Source organism: Magnolia sinica, chromosome 1 (assembly GCF_029962835.1).
Source record: "Magnolia sinica isolate HGM2019 chromosome 1, MsV1, whole genome shotgun sequence".
Lineage (NCBI taxonomy): Eukaryota > Viridiplantae > Streptophyta > Magnoliopsida > Magnoliales > Magnoliaceae > Magnolia > Magnolia sinica.
This window is the reverse complement of record NC_080573.1, coordinates 16,158,787-16,180,821: the sequence shown is the minus strand read 5'-3', so window position 1 is coordinate 16,180,821 and position 22,035 is coordinate 16,158,787. Positions and strand designations below refer to the sequence as shown.

The 22,035-nt window shown below is 38.3% G+C and overlaps 1 protein-coding gene across 1 annotated transcript; it reads left to right on the top strand.

Moving 5' to 3' along the window:
- The first annotated feature begins 4,962 nt into the window (after positions 1–4,962).
- On the top strand, positions 4,963–22,035 carry LOC131241105 (mitochondrial arginine transporter BAC1). The gene is made up of 8 exons (XM_058239773.1): positions 4,963–5,146; positions 9,795–9,884; positions 18,198–18,299; positions 18,512–18,616; positions 20,359–20,457; positions 20,545–20,745; positions 21,211–21,309; positions 21,388–22,035. Exons 1-8 carry the CDS (start codon positions 5,060–5,062, stop codon positions 21,520–21,522), a joined length of 918 nt encoding a protein of 305 aa, XP_058095756.1. The 5' UTR covers positions 4,963–5,059; the 3' UTR covers positions 21,523–22,035.

The window sequence follows — 22,035 nt, the reverse complement described above, 5'->3', positions numbered from 1 at the left end:
CTAAAGAAAAATATGCATAGCAACCTTATGATAATTTCACTATTTATAAAGCACTTCTCTAGGATTTTTGCTCATCCCTATAAGGAATTTTGCAATATAATACATTTGGATTAATTAAATTTATCATTTTATAACTAATTACATATATTAGATAGTTTAGATATCATAAAAAAATCATGTGAATCTTATGGCTTTTCACTTTATCAATTTCTAATGGTGGCCTTATGATAATTTCACCATTTATAAAGCACTTCTCTAGGATTTTTGCTCATCCCTATAAGGAATTTTGTAATATAAACCCAAATATATTGGCTATTTTGGAAAATAAAGACCTAACTAATATCTACTTTACATCAATCCCTTAAAAGCAAAAAGGTCTTCATAAGCTACCTAAGTAATTATCATTCTACTAATTTTGGTAGATTTCTTAAAGGCTCCAGTGGGCCATGCAAGCACATGGGTTCAAGGTTGGGGTGAGCCCCGCTGTAATGTTTATGTAAAACTATCTCAAGCACGAAGTGTCAATGCCGGATGCTAGGCTTAGGGCCCAAAATCAACTTCTTTGGTGGACTACTAGATCAGAAAGTATAAAAGTCAATGCTCACCCTCCAAGCTAAATTTTGATATAGCATTAAATGGTGTTAATAGACTTCATATAATCTTCACTATGGCACCCTAAAAATCAAGGGTAAACATCTCTCATTATTGTTTCATTATTTATTTATTATTTTTGCTTTGGGCCTAACGTGGGATTATACATCTAACCATTATAGTGGATTTCACGTGCACATTATAATAGGCTTGTAAAAAATCAAGGGTACTCTTAGCAACAGTTTAAAAAATACTAAGAAATCAAAAAAATAAAAATTTTATTACACACCCACCCTTATTTTAAGAAATCAAAAAAATAAAAATTTTATTACACACCCACCCTTATTTTTTTAGAGATCCACTATGATATGTTTGTGAGATCCGCTCTTAACATCACACATGCAATCTCATGTTAAGTCAAGAGCCAAAATATCAGGCTAACCTATGATTTAGGTGGGCCATGGCAAAGAAAACATTTGAAATAGAGATGTCTACCCTAAATTATTACAAGGCCTATTGTGATGATTATGTTAATTCCACTTGAACCATTAAATGCCCAACCAAAATTTAAGCCTTGAGCCCAAAAATAAGTTCATCTGTGATGGAGGTGAGCTATACTAAGGAAAACAATTTGAAAGTCAAGCATTACCTGAACATTATTTTTAATTATGTGGATCACCTAAATGAAAGATAGGGCTTATTTTTTTTAGCCATAGTCATAACATATGGGTTGATACTAGAGGTGGACAACGAGTTGAGTCAGACCAGATTGAGTCCAACTCGACTCGGTCCGAAATTTTTAATGCACTGACCCGAACTTGATCTGATCCGAGACCGAGTCTAGGTCATATGACTCGATCCAATCCGAAGCACTACTAGCCTAATTCAAATCAAGTCCAACTTGGTCAGAAAAACTAAGTTGGACCGGTTTGGGTATGATTCCGATCAGGTACAGAGATCTAACAAAAAAAAAAAAACTACACAAAAGAAAAGAAAATTAAAAAAAAAAAACTCAGCTGATCAAACCTCGTCGGATTCTCCAAAATGTCGCTCATTTAGCCAAGAAAAATAAATTGGTGAAGACCCATCAAATAAAAAGGCATTAAAATTACAGAAAAGCAAAAAAAAAAAAAAAAAGGAATGATGATTTTACTTTAATCATGTCTATTAGTTGGATGACTGTGAACATTGAAAATTAGCATCCACGTAGATTTGTTATGTTTAGTTTTTGTAGTGGGGGTAATTAGACTGATTTGTAGATGTTAGAGTCGCCACTAGCTAATTAATCTTAGAATCTTGCAGTCGGCTAAAACCTGCGAAATATATAAGGCTAGAGAAATTTGAAGACTCTTCTACCTTAGATTGACTCTTGGTCTACGACTCGAGATTCCGGGTAAAGGACTTCAGTTATAAAGAGGGAAGGTGTTAGGCACTCTCTCTATCCGTACAAATGTATGGTCTCTACTTGATGTGGTACGAAAATCTCAAGGGATGAATGTTGTAGTCGAGATAGGACTAAGCATACGTGAGTTTCTGATGCAACAAGATCCGAAATTTTGGCAAGCCACAGAGCATACACCCGACAACATGTCTATAAGGCGGATGTGATGATGCTTATGCAAAAAAGTAAAGAAAAGTGGACTAGATCACTTGAAATTTCTGATGTGATAGGATCCGATGTACGGCAACTCATAAAACATACGTTCACTGGAGATCTATACAAGATTCCATTTGGTTTGGGTTTTTCCTCTCCCATTTTGTCAAGAGAGAGACTCAATTGTAAGAGAGAGAATGAGAAATGAAGAGAAGGCGCCCGCTCTCCTCTCCAAGCAAAAAGGATGAGAGAAAGTAGGGTATCAAGTTGGTTAATTATTAGCCACTGGCCTTTCAGAAAATTACGAAACAAACACACTATAGCAGTATTGTGCTAATGAATGCGGTAATGATGGGTGTCGAGCTGCTGAGTGGCTGGATCGAGATGAGTAAGTGCGGCGCCGCTCGTCGAGTAGAAAAAAAGAAGGGTTAGGGATTAGGGCTTCATTCGAGTGAAGATAGTAAAAAATTAAAAATAAATATATTGGGATCTGAGTGGGCTTATTCGAACCGACCCAATCCTGACCTTCAGTTCAGATCGGATTGGGTCCGATTCTGCCTAGCTCTAATTAATACCTAGCTCTAATTAATACACCTAGTTGTCGGGGTAAATCTCACATCAATATCATAGTGGAGCCAACCCAAGCGACAATCCATTTGCCGATCTAGCCTCATAGGTGGTGGAGTAATAATTAATTAGATTAATGAGATAGTGTATTGAAAACCTTCCCAATTGCTTAGTATAATGAGATAGTGCATTGAGAACCTTTATAATTGATTACGTTAATGAGATAGTGTATTGAAGACCTTTATGAAATAGGTATTGGAATGTAAATTTTATATTAAATACCCTGTTTTATTGAAAAGTGCGATGCAAGTAGCCATGATATCCAATCAGTCCGTAAGGTTGGCATGCTTTTTGGATTCATTGTCCCAATAAAAGAAAGCCTAGTTTAGGGATCAAATGGGGCCCAGTGTAAGCTTGTTTAGTCCATCCATTTGTCCGAACATGTTGCCTACTCAATGAGTATTCTCGACTCCATTTTGGTAGGTAACAAATAAACAATGACAACTACCTGATAGACGGCTCTCATCTTCCACACGTTTTATATGTTCGCACATGCACGTGTAGAAGGGCAGGGTTATCCAGGCGTGTAGGCCTAGCAAACCTGCTGACCCCGGATAGATTATTGCGTCCGACCGGCCAGGGCCTCCTGTGAGGTCCACCTTGATTTATCTGTCTATCCATACCGTCCACTAATTTTATCAGATCATTTTAATGTATTAATCCAAAAATGAGATAGATCCAACGCTCAAGTGGACCATAACATAGATGCTTTGTGCATTTAATGCAACCCAATATCACTGTTTGGTGTGGTCCATTTATCGTGTTGTATCCATCTCATTTTTGGGATCATACTTAAAAATGATATTATAAAATGTATGAACGGCGTCGATAAAAACATAAAAAATCAAGGTGGACCCCACAGGAGCCCCTGGTCGGACGGCTTATTGTCCGACCGGGGGTCGAACGCAGTCCGCTTTCCCAGGACAGATACAAAAAGAACACAGGAATACTGATATCAGTCGGTCCATCTTCAAGCGCTAAACAAAACCATTATCAAAAGTGCTGAAGTAGGCCACTTGTGAAATATCTGCACCGTTCAAATGATGACCCATACGGTGCATATCGTATCCCAAAAATCAAATCAAGATCAGATATACGGTTAACCATCACGTATTTATCCGTCCATTTCTCCTTTGATGTGTACCCAGCTGTTAAATAGACCGACTCAAATTTCCTTAACAAGGAAAATCATCGTGGGGACCACCTTATGAACGTACCTGATCACAAACACATGTTACGCATGCGTGTGTATTTGGGCCGGGCCGGGCCGACACTTAAGACCCGGGCTCCACGCCTAGAAAAGCAGGCTTAAACCTGAGCCCAAAATTAGTTGGGTCGGGCCAAACCTGAACAGACCTGGCCCAACCGAAATTTGATCACATTTCCCATTCCCCACTTAAATATTCTTTAACTTATCCATTAATCACGTGATTTACACGTGTAACTCAAGATGGATTGGCTGCCTGGAGGATGCGGATTGGGTGTTGGCTGTCCCAAGCTCGGCAGCGGCAAAGGCTCTAAGCAGCCACTATGATGTATAAGTTTTATCCACACCGTCCATCCATTTTTAATTTTTGTTTTCATATCATTTAAGGTTACAAGGAAAAAAAACTGAGGAAGATCTAAGGTTCAAGTGGGCCACAGCACTGACAGCAGTGGTGATAATAACACTGGCTGTGATGTTTATTTGCCATCCAATATTTTCATGAGGTCATATAAACTTCAATGAAGGAAAAAAAGACAAATATAAGCCCAATCAAATACTTTTGTGTCCCAAAGAAGTTTTCAATGGTAGCGTTTAATCCCCTAATTTGTGGTTGACTTGAGCATTAGAAAAACCTTATATCTGTGTTTGCACCTTAAAATCATAAGCCAAAATGGATGGACGGTGTGGATGAAACCCATACATCACAGTGGCTACTCAAAACCCCTGCCTGCGCCGAGCTGGAGTAGGCTAAGCATATGAAGTTGGGTCGGACTAACTTGAGCCCACGCCCAACCCAAAAGCTGATCTGGCCATGCTTGCCCAGGCCTGGCCCATAGCCAAGCTAGTAGGTCCAGGGCCGGCCCAAAACAGGTCGGGCGGGCTACCCGGCCCCACCTTCACACGTGTGAGCGATTTTTTTTCGTGGCGCATGAAAATTGCGCGTCTGCAATTAGAATTCCTGACAAGAAGTAGAAGAAAGGGGCGCACTTTGGAAAATGGCGGCAGCTGGCGGAGAAGGTGCGTAGGAAAGAAGGCCGGCAATGGCGGAAGCCGCGAAGGAATACGCGGCAGGCCTTGCAGCGGGCATTGCTACCGTTATAACGGGCCATCCATTCGACACCGTTAAGGTTAGCATCTCCACCCCCAAACCATTTACTTTCTCATACATATTTTCTTAATTTTAGAGTAACGACAAACCAATACCCTCTTAAAAATTGCTTCTATCCTTTGATTTATTTATTTATTTTTTTAGTAAAAATGGATTCTCTTCGCACTATAAATTTCTTATTGTTTTTTTCTTTTGGATTTGATTGAATTGCTAGCTAGATATTCATTCGTATGTGGATTGAAATTAGAATTCAGTAGTCGTTTTTGCCGAAATTTCGTTTTTTGGGTCGTCTACTTGCTGGTTTCGATTGTAATGGTGCCAAATGAGCTGTGATTAGCGGTGTTTGGCTCATTGTCGGATATGATTTTGATTGTTATGGTGTCGTATGAACGGTGGATGTGCGCTAAGAACCTGACTGTTCTTATGCAATGATTTGACACTAATTAAGAAAAATAGATACTCTTCGAGAGGGAGAGAGGACTTTGAAAAGCTCCCTTAGGAGTTACATTTCTTGAATTTATACAAGATGCATGTTAAGATCCTAATGGTTTGAAGAGCCTAGTTTGACACGTTCCATCAGTCCTGAGGCTTTTGGCATATTGATTAGGTTCTTAGCAATTGGTATCAGAGCCGACACCACGTCATATGTTCGAGTCATGGAAGGGGCGACCTGTGGAAAGGGCAACCCGGAGCAGAGTGAAAGCCGCCACAACATGAAAATGGCTACCTGAGCAACCAGAGTTCAGCCACCAAGTGGAAAGGGCTACCTGGATAACCAGAGTGCATCTGCCATGCCCTGTAAAGGGCTACCTAGATAACCAGAGTGCATCCGCCATGCCCTGTAAAGGGCTACCTGGAAAAGAGGCGAGAGTGAATGCTGCCACAAAGTGGGCCACTGTGGACGTCAGCTACGGAGCGTGGTGGAATGTTAAGTTCCCAATGGTTTAAAGAGCCTAGCTTGACACGTTCCATCAATCCTGGGGCTTTTGGCGTATTGTTTAGGTTCTTAACAATGCATTATGTGGTTGTCGCATGCCCCCTCTTTATAGCCATTTCGTTCTGCCCCAAAGAACTCTTAGGGCCTGTTTTGATAAGCAGGAATCCATGGGAAAACAAAGGAATTCGTAATCTTTGTTTCCAAAGATACTATTGAGAAATTGATTGTAGTGTACCTAAATTTTTTAGCCACATAAGGCCCCAGATTAATCGGATTAAGAATTTAATTTTGTAATTAATAACAAAAACCAAATACTTAGCATGTGGGTAGAGACACTCTTGGTTGAAGGTAAGGTCAGACGATCGATCCCTATCATCGCGGTATTTTAACCGATCCGTAGGAAGTTCTAATAATAAGGCGAATTAGTTGTGTTGAATTGATGGATTGTTCATATGAAGTATTGTTGCATTTTAAGTGGTATGTTTGATTTGCAAGTGAAATCTCCACATCACTCTCGGTTTAACATTAGTTGGAGCACCCCTGGTATGGTGAATCATCTTCTTCAGGTTTGGCATGGGGTAAATATTGGCAAGGTGCGGACTAGACTCTGGAGGATGTCAATCATAGTGATCTGGTGGGCTGTTTGGGAGGAGAGAAATGGCAGATGTTTCAGGGACTTGTCTAACCCCCCACACGCTGTCTCATCTAAGGCAAAGAGAATGTTGATTGAATGGGCCTGTATCGAGGACTCCTTAAAGGGTTTTGACTTTCTTTTTCTTTTTTAGGAGTTCGGTGCGTCTGCATTCTCTGCGGACTGTCTTCTCCTATCGTTGTATCTTTTTCTTTATTAATATAATTTTTTCAAGTTTCAAAAAAAAAAATATCGGTCATTTCACAAGGTTCACTTTTGATCTTGTGCTTAAGAATTGTAAAATTGAAATTTTGTAATAATTACACGTGGAATCCGTGATTTTCTTTTCAAATCAAATACGAGAAAGCATTAATTATTACACTTTTCATTTCCTTTTCCATGGAATCCCACTTATTAAACTGTTTTAAGAGAGAATCCAAAATGTGGATGTGGCGACCCCTATGGAAACCTCGGGAATTGGAAAACTGTAGAATCCACTATTGTTTTGGTTTGGAGTGTTGTTTTTTCTTGGAAATGTTAAAGGGTCAACGGTCATATGGCGAGAGTTGTCACCTAGCCATGCTTGCAATGGTAGTTGCTAACTGCCCACTTACAGTTTCTACTATGTTCGAGGTCGTGGGCAGCTTGCTTGGTCTGCTTGGTCCATTTATTCTTCATTCTTCCACTCATGGTGGTCGTTAGGGTATTCTGTATCGGTAACGGTGGCCGTAACGGTCACCACCATTACCCATACAGGTATCAGTTGTAATGGCTAATACAGGGGCGTAACGACCACACGACCCCCGTGATGCTTAAAAAAAAATTTACTCGAATATTTATGGAAAAATATCTAGAAAATCTAAAACAATGTAAATATTCCAAATCTGTATTCATTTTTTGTTTTGAACATGTTTATGGTAGGGTAACGATCTACTCTTTAGTGAGCGTGTTGTATTGAGTTGTCTGGTGAATTTATGAACATGGTTATGTCTCTCTAATATATATATATATATATATATATATATATATATATTAGGCATGCTCACGTGCGCACCGTTGCACACATGTCATGGGCCTAAAATCCAAATGATCCATGTGAGCAGCACCCCATGAAACCCTTAGGGACCAATTTTCACCTTGATCTAAAACTCTGGTGGGCCATAGCAAAGAGAGATGCAAATCAAGGGAGGAAACTGTTTTCTTTGGCCATGGACCACCAAAGTTTTGGATCAGGGTGAAAGTTCAGCCCTAGGGGGTTTCATGGGGTGCTAATCACGTGGACCATTCAGATTTTGGGATCACACCACGTGTGATGAGTTCTCAAAAAGTTCTCACGTGTGTAGGTGAGCATATATATATATATATATATATATATATATATATATATATATATATATATATATATATATATATATATATATATATATATATATATATATATTTGAAACAATATGTCTCTCTAATATTTACACATTATAATCAAGCATTAGAAATAGAAATCGAAAAAAAAAATTAAAAAATGCACATATACCACTTTTTCAATTTTTTGAAAAAATGACCATCAAAGCTTCTATTCACCCAAATCGCTTTAATCTACTATTTTAATCCTAAATATTATAGTATGAGTGGTCATTTTTCGACCGTTATGAGGAAAGTTTTTGGAATAAGGAAAGTGGGAAAATGAGTAAAAATTGGGTTTATATAGAAAAAAGAAGTGGTCATTTTTCGACCGTTATGAGGGTAACAATCGTTATGCCCCGTAACGGCCATTACAGCCCCTATAACGATTGATATGGTCCTAAAAAAGTCAATTATCCCATTTTACTCCCGTATCGCGTAACGATCACAGCCACTACCTATCCGTAACAACCTTTTACAACCGTATCGTAATGGATACGAAACACCTTGGTGGCCGTGCCACACCTTAGGGTGCTTTCAAATGACTACCAATTAGATAGCACTCGTTAACATGGTGTAATGGGATCCAAAAATGGTCGTTCCTTTCAATTTAGGTCAAAATAGGTTTGTCGATGATGACAAGCATCTCTTTGTCACCATTCAAAGTAGAGTCGACCATCACAAAGGAGTATGTTCAACTAGTTCTATATACTAACAGTGTGTTGGCGACTGCATAGGTCTCACTCATATGGTATGCTAGTGGACTACTGGCTAGTGCTAGAACTAGCAAGTATTAGCAAGCCTTCCACCTTCAGACCTTCATCATTCGTTCGGTCATAGTCTGTTATAGTAAAATAGTTTCAATAGCAAATTACCTTAAGGGCATGTTTGGTTAGTGGGAAAAGAAAAAGAAAATGTAATAATTATTCAATGATGATTTCCTTAAGCACTAATGAAACGAGTACACAAGGGGGATCTTTGTATTTCCATATGAGATGAATGGGATCCAGAATACTAGGGAGAGTGCCTAGCAATAACTGAATAAAAGCATTTGACCAAGAACCGGTCCAACCTATCTGCATTCCTAGCCCAGTCATCCGGTTCGAAAGCACAATCCCAGATTGCTGGATGAGGCCCATAAGATGGGTGAATTCTACAAAATCTCAGGGGCCATGGCCATTCTCACCCACGGCCACGGCAGATACATAATGAGAGATAGGACCATCTCCCACAACTGTTAACCCGAATGACTTGTGAAAGGCCAAACAGAGAGGGCAATCCCCACACCATACATCCATCCAGAACTAGACCCAATAACTATATCCCCTGGGCCTGAAGATCTCCCTCCTAAAAAATTCAGCAACTTTCAACACAGCTTTCCACTTCCTGGGTGCCCTTTACTATGTATGGTATGTTCAACCCAACAAGCATATTTTACTCGCTATATCTTGTGCATGAAATTTCTACGCTAACAGTAGTTGACTAGAACCTTAATGATAACCGCATTACAAAATCTGAACTAGACGATCTTATTGAATTGGAAATAATTTTGGATGGGCATTGATTTAGGTTTATAGCTCTACAGCACATCTTGCATCTCTTCAACATGTTTTCTTTTACCATAAGTGTCTTGTGTGCAAGATACTTTTGTTGGTGCCTTGTATTCCTTTCTAATCACATGATCTGTCATGCATATATTAGGTGAAGCTGCAAAAGCACAACACTGAAGCGCAAGGGAAGAAGTACAAGAATGCACTACATTGTACTGCTCGAATTCTTAGTAATGAAGGAGTATGCTTCCTGCACTGTTTCTGAGATTAGAAGAATGGATAGTTTTGTATTTTTTCCGTGATTGCCTGGCCATGGTTTCACCTGACTTGGATGAGTTTATTCGGATTCGGCACTGCCTGATCTGGTTCAACTCAAGGCTGAGCAAGTTGCTACTCAACTCGAGTCCAACTGAATCAATCCTAGCCTCTGAATCTAAAAACTATGTTCCTGACAGTCTGGATGCATTATCTTTTTACATTAGAGTAACAAATTTTTTTGTTTTTCTTTGGATGCATATGTTGATGACTTACCCCATCCAAACTCCAAAGTTAACAGTGATTTGAATCACGACTTCATAATGACTAGGAACTGAAATGTAACAAAGTGCCCCTCATTTATTTTTTCAAATGTTGTTACAATAAAATTTCTAATACATAGACTGTTTACTTGAAATATGTTTGTATGGTAACTTAGCTGAAGTTTCATGTGCTTTCTCTGTCATCTAAACCTCCCTATCCCCATAGACACGCGCACACAAACTACACCTGAAATGAGGAATATGGGAGCTTATACAGGGTATTATGATTCTAGAATAGCCTACTAAAAACTTTCACTGGTGTTACCACATTGCATTTTTCTCTTAACACCATATGGAAATGCACTGGTTTTAAGATTCTTTAGGTTTTAGATAGGTTTTAGGATTCTGTAGGGCCAGGGCTTGGGCCTCTAAGCTTGGCCCAATGACTGGGCTGGGCCTGAAATCTAGGCCCCTTACTCAGGCTGGGCTGGCCCAGGGCCAATATTGAATGGCCCAGCTCTTTGGCATCCCAATCATTTTATAGTGGTTAAAGACATTTATTGATGGTTCCCTATCGACATGCATGTATAGTTTAACTTTAAATACAATCATTGGATCCAAGTCATGTTTCAATGATCCAAACTGTTTACGTTTAGGATTTATTGTGGATGGGGGATATCCTTAAAAAATAAAAAGAAGAAGAAGAAGAGAAGAGGAGAAGAGAAGAGAAAAGAAAAGAAATTGGGCCTATTAAACCTTTGATTACTTCAACTCTTTTCCTTATAGCACCGGCCTAGCCTGTTAGGTCCAAGGCCAACCAGGAAGGCCTTTTCGGCCTGTTAGGACCAGGACCGGACTGGGCTGGTACCAACCCCGGCCCAGCACGACCCTAGCACAGGCATTTCCGCCCCTAGTTTTAGCATGCCTTTGAAAGATTGTTTACATTTAAGTAGTTATGTGCTACCTGTTTGTTTGACCAGTTACCACAATAATGTAAACAAAATATGCAAGGATTACAAATTACTTTACGGTTCTCTTGATGACATTTGCATTTGACTGCCGATTCCTGCGTTTGGTTTATCGGCAATAAAATCATAATGATGGCATTTTTACATTGCTTTAGTGTCAAATCATCATCAAAATACACTGATGTCATTGTTTGGGTTCAAGATTTTTACAGTAATTACATGGAAAAGTGCGCTGATTACAAATTCCTTGTCTCTGAATACATCTGCATTTGACCGACGATTCTCGCGTTTGGTTTGGTAGTGGTAAAATTATAATGATGACACATTTCCCCTACATTACCAGGGAAATTGGCGAAAGAAACAGCCCCAATGGATATTAAAAATGTATAGGATCCTCAAACCAACAGGAACTTCTGTCCCTTTTGTCCAATGAGGTGGTAGGATTATCAAGATAAATGTGATAGGAACTTAGAAGTGCCATGGTTCGTTATGTGCCCATGAGGCCTACTAATGTGAGAATGCCAATATGGGGACCACAAATGACAACTATTCATGCTTGAGGGTTGGGTTCTATAACTTGGAGCATCGTAGACGTTGTGGAATTGGAGTTTATGCACATGCATGTGCCACATTAGTGATGCCTGTTATGGCGTGGGACAGATGTGCATCATACTGCATACATGATGTTTATATCATATGCTCTGGTGTTGTAATGTACACTTTGTAAGGTGTGGAACATTGAATGTTTCTACTGTTGGACAAGGAGTCACTATAGGCAATGACAGTGTAGAATTTCAATGTTGTCTCCCATATTTGTTCACCTACAGGACTAAAATTTTTGAAATCTATCAAGGTTTCAATTGCTTATATTGGTGAGCAATGGGCTCATGATAACCATATTAATATTTAGATGACTTAACTGGGTTTAAGCATACATCCCATCCATCCCAATTAATGAGAGATAACATTCAATTTCAAATGAGGAGAATCTCCATGATCCAATAGACTACATTTTGGGAGTTGTCCATCTAGAGAAGTATGAGGGAGTACTTGTTGAGATTTGGGAAGACTAATTCCTTGCCATGGGTATACAAATTGAAATTGCAACCAAAATTGGGTTTTAGGGGTTTTTTTAAAAAAAATATTTTTTAAAATTTCATTCTCATGTAACAATATAATAGGGAAAAGTCTTTATAAAGTTTGCCCTTGGTAAGATGTTTTTGCAGCAGCATGATGGGTTAGCTATAGACAAAGCAAATCATCAATAGAAATTGGGATTTTGTCAACCTGAAGAGTGACCTAAAATGAGTGTGCTATTTACTGAAAATAGTCTAATTTCATCTTTGTTGAAAGGCATGTTGTAATTCGAGCACCCGATATTGTCAAATTTTGTTGTGCCAAACCGCTTGGAGTCAGTATCTTGTTATGATAAGATGGAAAGTTCAAGATCACTATCGTCAACTCTTCTACATTTTCAAGTTGAAAAATATTGCCAAAGATCGATCACAAGCTCAAGTACAAGAATAGAAATTCAAAGCTCAAGTTAAAGTTTAAGACTACCACCTTAAGTCTCAAGATCACAAGCTCAAGCTCAAGAATACGAGATCAAGCTTCATATGCTTCAATATAAACGATCTACCGAAGCGATCGATGTTTTGATGTTTTAAACTCACATTTAAGGTATGGATGACCCTAAATTGACCATAGGTTAGGTCATATTAATTGCATATTGAATTTGGGTCAATGTATAAGTTTATAGGCTTTTCTTCAACTAGTCCTAGTCATTGTTCGACTAGTCCAGGCATTAACTCGACCAGTCCAAGATTTGTTGAGAATTTTCGAAAATTTTTTGTTGTGGCTCGACTGGTCGTGCACACTGCTCGACCAGTTAAGTGAACAGTCTTGACCAAATGAACAGTACTCGACTCGAACTCCAGCGACTTAATTTTTGTTCTCTTGACTGGTCTAAGGGTCGGTTTGACTGATCGAAGCACCAACCAATTTTTAAAATTTCTAGTGCGATAAGATAAACCCGTTACTCGATAGGTCGAGTGGCTTGTTCGACTGGTCAAGTTATGCACTCGATTGGTCGAGTGAATAAAAATTAAGTCGCTGGAGTTCGAGTCGAGCACTGTTTGATTAGTCAAGACTGTTCACTCGACTGGTCAAGCAGTGTGCACGATTGGTCGAGCTACAACAAAAAATTTCTGAAAATTCTCAACAAATCTTAGACTAGTCGAGAAACACTTTGGACTGGTCGAGCTAGTGCTTGGACTAGTCGAACAATAACTAGGACTAGTCGAAGAAAAGCCTATAAACTTATACATTGACCCAAATTCAATATGCAATTAATATGACCTAACCTATGGTCAATTTAGGGTCATCCATACCTTAAATGTGAGTTTGAAACATCGATCGCTTCGGTAGATCGTTTATATTGAAGCACATGAAGCTTGACCTCATATTCTTGAGCTTGTGATCTTGAGACTTAAGGTGGTGGTCTTAAACTTTAACTTGAGCTTTAAATTTCTATTCTTATACTTGAGCTTGTGTTCGATCTTTGGCAATGTTCTTCAACTTGAAAATGTAAAAGAGTTGACGATGGTGATCTTGAACTTTCCATCTTATCATAACAAGATACTGATTACAAGCAGTTTGGCACAACAAAATTTGACAATATTGGGTGCTCAAATTATAACATAGCACTTACAATCTCCCCCTTTGTCAAATTTGTGACAAAACCGACTAAAGAATCATGCACCAGTTCACAAGACAATGTTACTACTACCACCCCTCAATCTACTACTCCCCCTCCATCCAGACAAGGTGATTTGTAGAGTACCTGTATTAATCAACTACATATCTATAAAAAAAAAAAATATGCACTTCTATATTTCTCTACAACCACATCCAAATCCAATCATTATACTATTCAAATCATACCACATTTCTCCCCCTTTTTGTCACAATATGACAAAGGAAAGAAAAAGAAATACATAGATGAATGAAGAATAAAAATAACAGAGAAGAGTATGAGGTAAGAGAGTGAATATCATGTACAATCATCAACAAATATAGATCATCATCAGGCATAAACGTCTCCTTAGAGTAGCAAATAAAACATGTCAAAGGATTATCCAAGCAAAAGTAAAGATTTAAAAGTTAGTACATGCCCAATATAACTAAAAAGACTAATCAGAACCAGAAGACGGAGCAAGAATAGATGGGTCAATTTGATGTAATCCCTTGTTAATGCGACGAAGGTATTTGCGTATATATTTGAATTGTGTTTCATGGGATACGTGGAGACCATCCACCTTCTCTTCTAAGGTTCTAAGTCTCTCATAAAAATCAGAAGGCTGAAAATCGGGATCAGCCTTAGAATCAGATTCTAACTCATCAAACAGATCATCCATATTCACGTTGTCAGTAGGTAGTGCCTCTTCCTCTCCAACTTCTTCTCTAGCTCCTCCAGCATCCCCGTCAACTTGACCAAGAGCCAACTCTAATTTCATCTTGTTGATATTTGTGTTGTTGAAGGGAAGATTTCAAATAGGAGCTGTACGTAATTGGTTTTATTTTATTTTTACTAAAATTAAATGTATTTCATGTCCCAATGACATATAATAATTTATTTTGATTTTTCTAATTTTATTTTTTTTTAATTTTTTGAAAAAATGCAAAAAAAATATATATGCGTTTTTTTTAAAATTTTTTGAAAAAATGCGAAAAATAAAATAAAATAAAATGTGCGACCGCATATGCGCACAACATTGCATAAGATATTATGGTACTGTATTGCGATAACTCTAGCGCAATCAATATCTTTAAGAATCCCATCCAGCACTCACGAACCAAGCATATTGACATTAGATATCATTACATTCGTGAATTAGTAGAAGATAAAATTATTTCATTGGATTATGTTCAAACTGAAAATCAACTTGTAGACATTTTCACTAAACCACTTGACAGAAACAGGTTCTCTAAGTTAAAACTGGATATTGGTATATATAATTTGATATGAAATTATTGTGTCTGTTTGTACTATATTTTGTATATTTATATTTTTGCAAATTTTTTAGAATTTCAAAAATTATTAAAATTGAGAATTTTTGAGTCTGCACGACCAGTCGAGTACACACTCAACCAGTCACGGCACAACCGGTCGAGTATATACTCGACCAGTTGAGATGCGCGGGTAGGGTGCTTTTATTGTAAGAAAAATCACTTTTTCTTCTCTTTCTTCATCTTCTCCAACAGCCCCTTCTCCGACTGGTCGAACCCACTTCCGAATACAACTTGGTTAGTACGTCATTTTCATTTTTCTTTCGGATTTAGGTTCCTTGCATCTCATTTAGCTTGATTCTAGTGTTTATTTCAAGCTTTCTTGTGGTTTCCTTGCATTTTTTGGAAAAATCTGATTTGGGTGAAATCCATAAATCTTTCTTGCTTTCTCCTATTTTATCTTGCAATGGAAGGTAGACATAAGAAGAGAACTACTCGTGGTCCTTCTTCTTCTTGTTCCTCACCTATTTCTGTACGCACTCTTCGATCACCCGAAGAGGACCCGGAATATGTGCGGGATATTCGTCTCCGCAACATCATTGTTGAACAGACCGTCAATTCCAACCATTTGGTTCAGTTCAATATCATTTCCCTCTTTGTGGCTCTAGGATGGGATAACATTTTGAATTGGGGCGGACCCCCATATTGGTCCATTGCACAAGCCATGTATGCATGTATTAGTGATGTTTCTATTGAAAATTTAACCTTCACTATTACGTTTAAAGATGGTACATTTCCAGTAGATCGTCACTTGATCTCTAGCTTGATGGATATACCAGTTAATGATGAAGGGATTCCAATATCCATATTGGCTGAGAGATTGAATGAATCTGAAAAACGCCTTTTAACCAGAAATTTATGTAACATGAACTCGGAATGGAATTCCGGGATTGCGCTCCATGCCAACCATAGGTTACCCAGATACAAAGTACTACATCACATCTTTATTTCCAATGTTTACCCTAGATCTAGTAACAAGTCTGAATTAACTTCTTTCATGGTGCGTATTCTTCATTCTGTCGTTTCCGGCATTCAAGTGTGTCTTCCGTCATTAATCTCTTATATTATTATCCAATTTCGTCTTCATCCGGGGCATAGCGTTATTCCATTCGCTTATTTGATCACCACCCTTGGTACTCACTGTCTTGTGGTCATGCCACTTGGAGAAGCTCCTATTTCTCATCTTCCCTTCAACAACTCAAATATCAACAAGATAAAATTAGAGTTGGCTCCTGGTCAAGTTGATAGGGACGCTGGAGGAGCTAGAGAAGAAGTTGGAGAGGAAGAGGCACTACCTACTGACGACGTGAATATGGATGATCTGTTTAATGAGTTAGAATTTGATTATGAGGCTGATCCTAATTTTCAGACTTCTGATTTTGATGAGAGACTTAGAACCTTAGAAGAGAAGGTGGATGGTCTCCATGTATCCCATGAAACACAATTCAAATATATGCACAAATACCTTCGTCGCATTAAAAAGGGATTATATCAAATTGACTCATCTATTCCTACTTTGTCTTCTGGTTCTGATTAGTCTTCTTATTTATATTGGGCATGTACTAACTTTTAACTCTTTGCTTTTGCTTGGATAATCCTTAGACATGTTTATGCTTGATGCTGATCTATATTTGTTGATGATTGTAAATAGAGGACGAATCTCAGAGTTTTTCATTCATTCCAAGCCTAATCAAGCCATTACTCTGAGATATAATTCGCTGCAATTGTGAAATTATTACTTAATCATTTTAAATTCTTTTCAAAGCTTTTTGTATTTGATTTTGTGATCTCTTTGTTCAACTCTATTGTATTAAAAAGGGGAATTGTGATTTACCCTTTTGAGATCAAAATCAAATCAAGCTAGCCCCAGGTTGATTTAATTTAAAAATCATTTAGACCTAGAACTCTTTCTTTTGTGAGATTGGACATTGAACATCTACGTCTACATCGAATTGGTTCTACTGGGCTACATCGGAATCTTCATATAAGTATTTCAATTTTCTCTATTTTTGGTTTGTGAGATTCAGCCAGAAAATCTCAGTGTGGGGTTTTTGTAATTGTGTAAGCCCATTTGAAAAACACAATTGTGAAGGTTTTAAGGTGAACCTTGGAAAACCTTATTTCTTAGTGAAAGCCAATATCCCGTGGGTGTAGATATTGGGAGTGGAGTAGTTGTGTGGCTGTTTGCGAACAGTTGGTGTACACACACGAACCATTATAATTCTCGGAGTTTGGATGATGGTTGTGATGTACGTGATGTGCTGAATGTTGTAATTTTCTTTAAGCACTGTAGTGAATGTTGTCATAATTTAGTTTATTTCCTTCGCCTCATTCTCAGTTTGAGTTTTTGATGCTTACCAACGTTCTAGACATCAGGTTGTCCTACCATAAACTTTGGTTTTTGGTAAAAAGTTGTCCTTAGAGCTCAGTTTGTATCAACCTCTCAAGACTAATGCATTTGAGGTTGCTATTTAATTGTGTTATCTGTCATTGTATTCCGCATTTATTTTTTATTTGGCATAGTCCTATTCTCCCCCCTCCTCTAGGACTTAGAGCTCTGCCTTCTCACATGTGCATGTTTTGGTGGTGAACATTATTGGCCTTCAGCCTTGCTGGCCCAGCTGAGCCCCTCTTGTGTAACTACTTTGCTCTTTAATTTAAAATAACCTTGAACATCTCCCTCCCTCCCCCCCTCTATGTGTGTGTGTGTGTGTTCTTCCTCTTCTCTCTATTCACCGCCTATCTCTTGATCTTTCTGCTCATGCACACGCTGCCCACAAGGTGGGCTGAACGCTGTCCACCTTATTGGACCTGTATTTTCAATCTTGCTTGCAAGCACGTCTGCCTGCCTTGGAGAATATGACACTTTTTTGAAGAGCTGTCTTCAATAGTCTAAAGTTTCTTTGAGTGTGTATTTTAGTTGTTTGGTTTCTCTTGTAGTGACTTCAATTTTCTTCACGTTTATATCCTGCAAACCCCATTAATGCATGTATCTTACAGGTGAAAGGACTCTACAGAGGTGCAACGTCTTCTTTTATTGGGATGGCCTTTGAAAGCTCTCTTCTATTTGGCATCTATTCTCAAATGAAACAATTATTGCAGGTAGTTCTATATCAGAGAGCAACTCAAGTTTGATATATGCTGGCTTAATCCAGCATTTGCCTGAATGAGTTGCCATGGGCAATACACTTGCAAGCTGGAGTCTCCTTAGTCGCCATTTCATACTCTCTCTCTCTCTCTCTATCTTTTCTTATCGAGGACCTTGTGTCCGTAGGGTGGTGATGATATTTTATTTCATCTGTTGCTTGCATAAGGGGGAAGTGAATAGCAGTAAGCCGCAGCTCAAGGTAATAATTCCTTCAGCAGCCTATGGCGGAGCTATCATCAGTTTCATCCTATGTCCAGCAGAGCTAGTGAAAGTAAGTGAATTATAGAATCTCATACTTTGGTATTTTTTGCACTCTTCATGTTGAGAGAGTTACCAAAACCTGCTTGCTTTTAGCTTTAGTGTCCAATACCTACTCGAGATCTGCATATTTACCAAAACCTATTTGTTTTCATGGATATTTAATTTACCAAAACCCAATATTTGGAACTTAACATTTTCTTTCAACATCTTACTTTTTAGCTTATGGTAAAAGTTTCAGCTACAAGCAAGGTTCAAATATCATATTGATGCTCATATGGACTGGCCCGAAAACATGATACGAATATTTGGGTAGGCTGTATCTTTGCCCACATCAGCAAAATCAATGCAACTTTTAAAGGAAAAAATGAAAAATAACAGATAAAAGTCAGAAAAATGAAAAATTGCCTATTTTGATGTTTATTTTGTATTTTTAGTATATTTTTATGCATGCCCTTTATTGTATGGCTGTCGTTATCTATCCTTCCAGCGTTCAATGTGGAATTTTGACATTTTCGATGACCTTGTTGAGTTTGTTTTATAGTTCAAGATATTATGTAAATTAGTTAATCCAAACATTTTATGTGTGTGAAAGTTAAAACATGACATACATACCGCAAGCCTACAATTATTGCAAGTACAACTATACAACTTTTGTAGTCTATGTACCCTATTCTACAGACCATGGGCAGAATAGATGGTTAGATGGATTGGTTAGTTGGTAAGTACAATATAAGATTAATACCCTATAGTGCTTAGTCAATGCCCCATTGTAGGTTGAGGAGGCTCTTCAAAATCATCATCCTCCTCATCTTGTAATATTAGAAAATTCACAATATGATGAAAAGACAAAAATAAAATTAAAAGAATGCCCAAAATCTTTTTGAAAAAAAGAAAAGAAAAAAAGAAGTCCTTAAACGCCTAAGTGCTGACTTATCTAGATACAAGCCTAACTACACTGATTTATATATCTAACATTACATGGGTGCATGATAAAGATTAAAAAATGAAAAATAGAAAGAAAAACCAAAATAAAAAATATACCCAATTTTTTGAAAATAATGGATGCCTTACCAAAGTTCATGCAAAATAAGCATGGTTTGCTAGTTCATGGCTATTTTTAGTGAGCACTACATTAAAATTTTCCAAGAAAACAGTAGGAGGCATGTTTTACCTCTTACGAAGATTTTTCCCCGAAGTGATGCTTCCAGCTTCAGTTCATGGTTTTCTCACTCAAATCTAGTCTAGAATAGGAGCAAAACCCCAAATCCCCTTTCTCCAAGAGAATTTAAATAATAATTTATAAATTTATTTAAAAAAAACTAAAAAAAACAAACAAACAAACAAACAAACAAAAAGGAAAAAAATCATCAACAGTGAAAACTGAAAAAAAAAAAAAAAAAAAGTCTCCATAGCCCGTGTCAACCATAATGATGGGAATCGGTATGTGTCAGTGTTGCTGCCCGTATCAGCCACTGAATATTAGCGGCTACTCTGGTATGCAATACACGATCAGCCAATAAGATACACTGTCCAATATCAACTAAGCTAAAATCAGCTGCCACTGAGGTATGGGTAGAGGGTAAAATGGTCGGGGAAGATATCTAAATTGACCGAAAATGTTTTGGGAAGTATTTTTTAGAGGCATGTACATTTTGGTAGATACACAACTTTCAAGTAGGTTTTCTACAAAAAAAAAAAAAAAATGTTATTTTCCCTTCCATTTTTCTGCACGTGACACTAAAGATTTTCCAGTGTAGGATGCAAGTTCAAGGGACTGACTCGGCAATTTCCAAGCACGGAAGATACAGTGGTCCACTTGATTGTGCTCTTAAGACCGTGAAGAACGATGGAGTGAGTGAAATACTCTGATTTTCCCTTTTTTTATGTATTTGGAAATGGATGTGTGTGCTTTGGGCTGATGGACAGCTTCTCTCTCAGATTAAGGGCATCTTTCGGGGCGGTTTTGCAACTTTGTTAAGAGAATCGATTGGAAATGCTGTCTTCTTTAGCACTTACGAGTTCAGCCGTTATTACGTGCATTTGCAACTGGATTCAACTTCACACGGTGTCAACCACCAGCAGAAGTTGTTAGCTGATGTGGGGATCGGCATAATCAGCGGTGGGCTTGCTGGTGTAGCTGTAAGTACTGCCATCCCAAGGTTCAACAAGAGCATTCAATGTTTGATTAAATTTTTGTTTGGCCCAACAAACATTACATGCAGGGCCCACCTTGTGGTGTCCCACATCATTCATTACAATGAGCCTCAAAGTGAATCGGAGAAACCCCAGAAAATCCCATCCCCCCGCCCGCAACATTGTTGCTGAGTTGGCCCCATGAAAATGCAGACGATTGGTTGTAATTTTCCATCTTCATTGGATGGCTAATAATCTTATAGGGAAGAAATTAGAGCATGTATTTAAGCTATCGAGGGGTGGGCCCCACCTGTACCATTTTTGGGCCGAGGAAAAGAAAAAGAAAACACCATTCATTCCAGTTGACCATCATACAGCACATCATTCCAGAATTAACATCATAGAACACATCATTCCAGAATTAACTAAAATCATGTTCTTATGCTTTTCAATGTTTCTCTGCATTTACAGTTCTGGTCTACTGTCTTGCCCTTGGATGTGGCGAAAACCGTTGTTCAAACGTCCCCAGATACAACTTCTACCCGGAATCCTTTCCAGACACTCAGCTTGGTAGTCCACTTCCCATCCTGTGTAATTGGATTTTCCATCACAGCACTGAAGAAGCTTATCGGATTTTGCTTCTTGTAGATACACAGGAGAGTAGGGTTGAGTGGATGCTATGCAGGTCTCGGGCCCACATTGGTGAGGGCATTTCCAGCTAATGCTGCTGCCATTGTTACGTGGGAGCTGGCTGCAAAGATGCTAGGGGTGAAGCGGGTCTAAAAGTGGGGGTGTCGATTTTTTCATTGCATCAGCAATGCTGCAGTTGTTGGGCCATGACACGGTGATGTGCCCTTAAAGCTGTGTTTGGCTGTTATTTTCATCTGGCAAAGCTCAACCATGAGACTGCATAAGCGCCTGCCAATCTGTGAGACTTTTTCCGAAACAATGCATCTGAGGAGAGCTTTATCCAGCAGCTAGTGGTTCTCACAACAGAAGATGATTTATTGAGTCAAGGATGCTGTTTTTTGAAGAATTTTCCAAAGATTTGCAGAATGATTGTTTATGATTTTCTTGTCAAGTAGATTACGAAGAAATTGCTTTGGCGAAATCCCGTCACGGAGGTCAGTAGTTCCAACTAATGTCGCAGAATGTTCTCTTCTTCTTCTTCTTCTTTTTGGTCTTTCTTTTTTTCTCTTTATTCTTAAAGACTTTCAATTGATAAACTTGAAAATGGTAGATGAAACTGAGGGGAATGAATCCCCAATACAAAGAACCTCTCTTGGATTGCTTTTC

Bases quoted from the DNA above. Each gene is read 5' to 3' on its own strand.
- LOC131241105 (XM_058239773.1), top strand. From the start codon at position 5,060: ATGGCGGAAGCCGCGAAGGAATACGCGGCAGGCCTTGCAGCGGGCATT. The intron at 9,885-18,197 runs GTATGCTTCCTG...TGTATCTTACAG, and splicing joins GAATTCTTAGTAATGAAGGA to GTGAAAGGACTCTACAGAGG. The intron at 21,310-21,387 runs GTAGTCCACTTC...TGCTTCTTGTAG, and splicing joins CTTTCCAGACACTCAGCTTG to ATACACAGGAGAGTAGGGTT.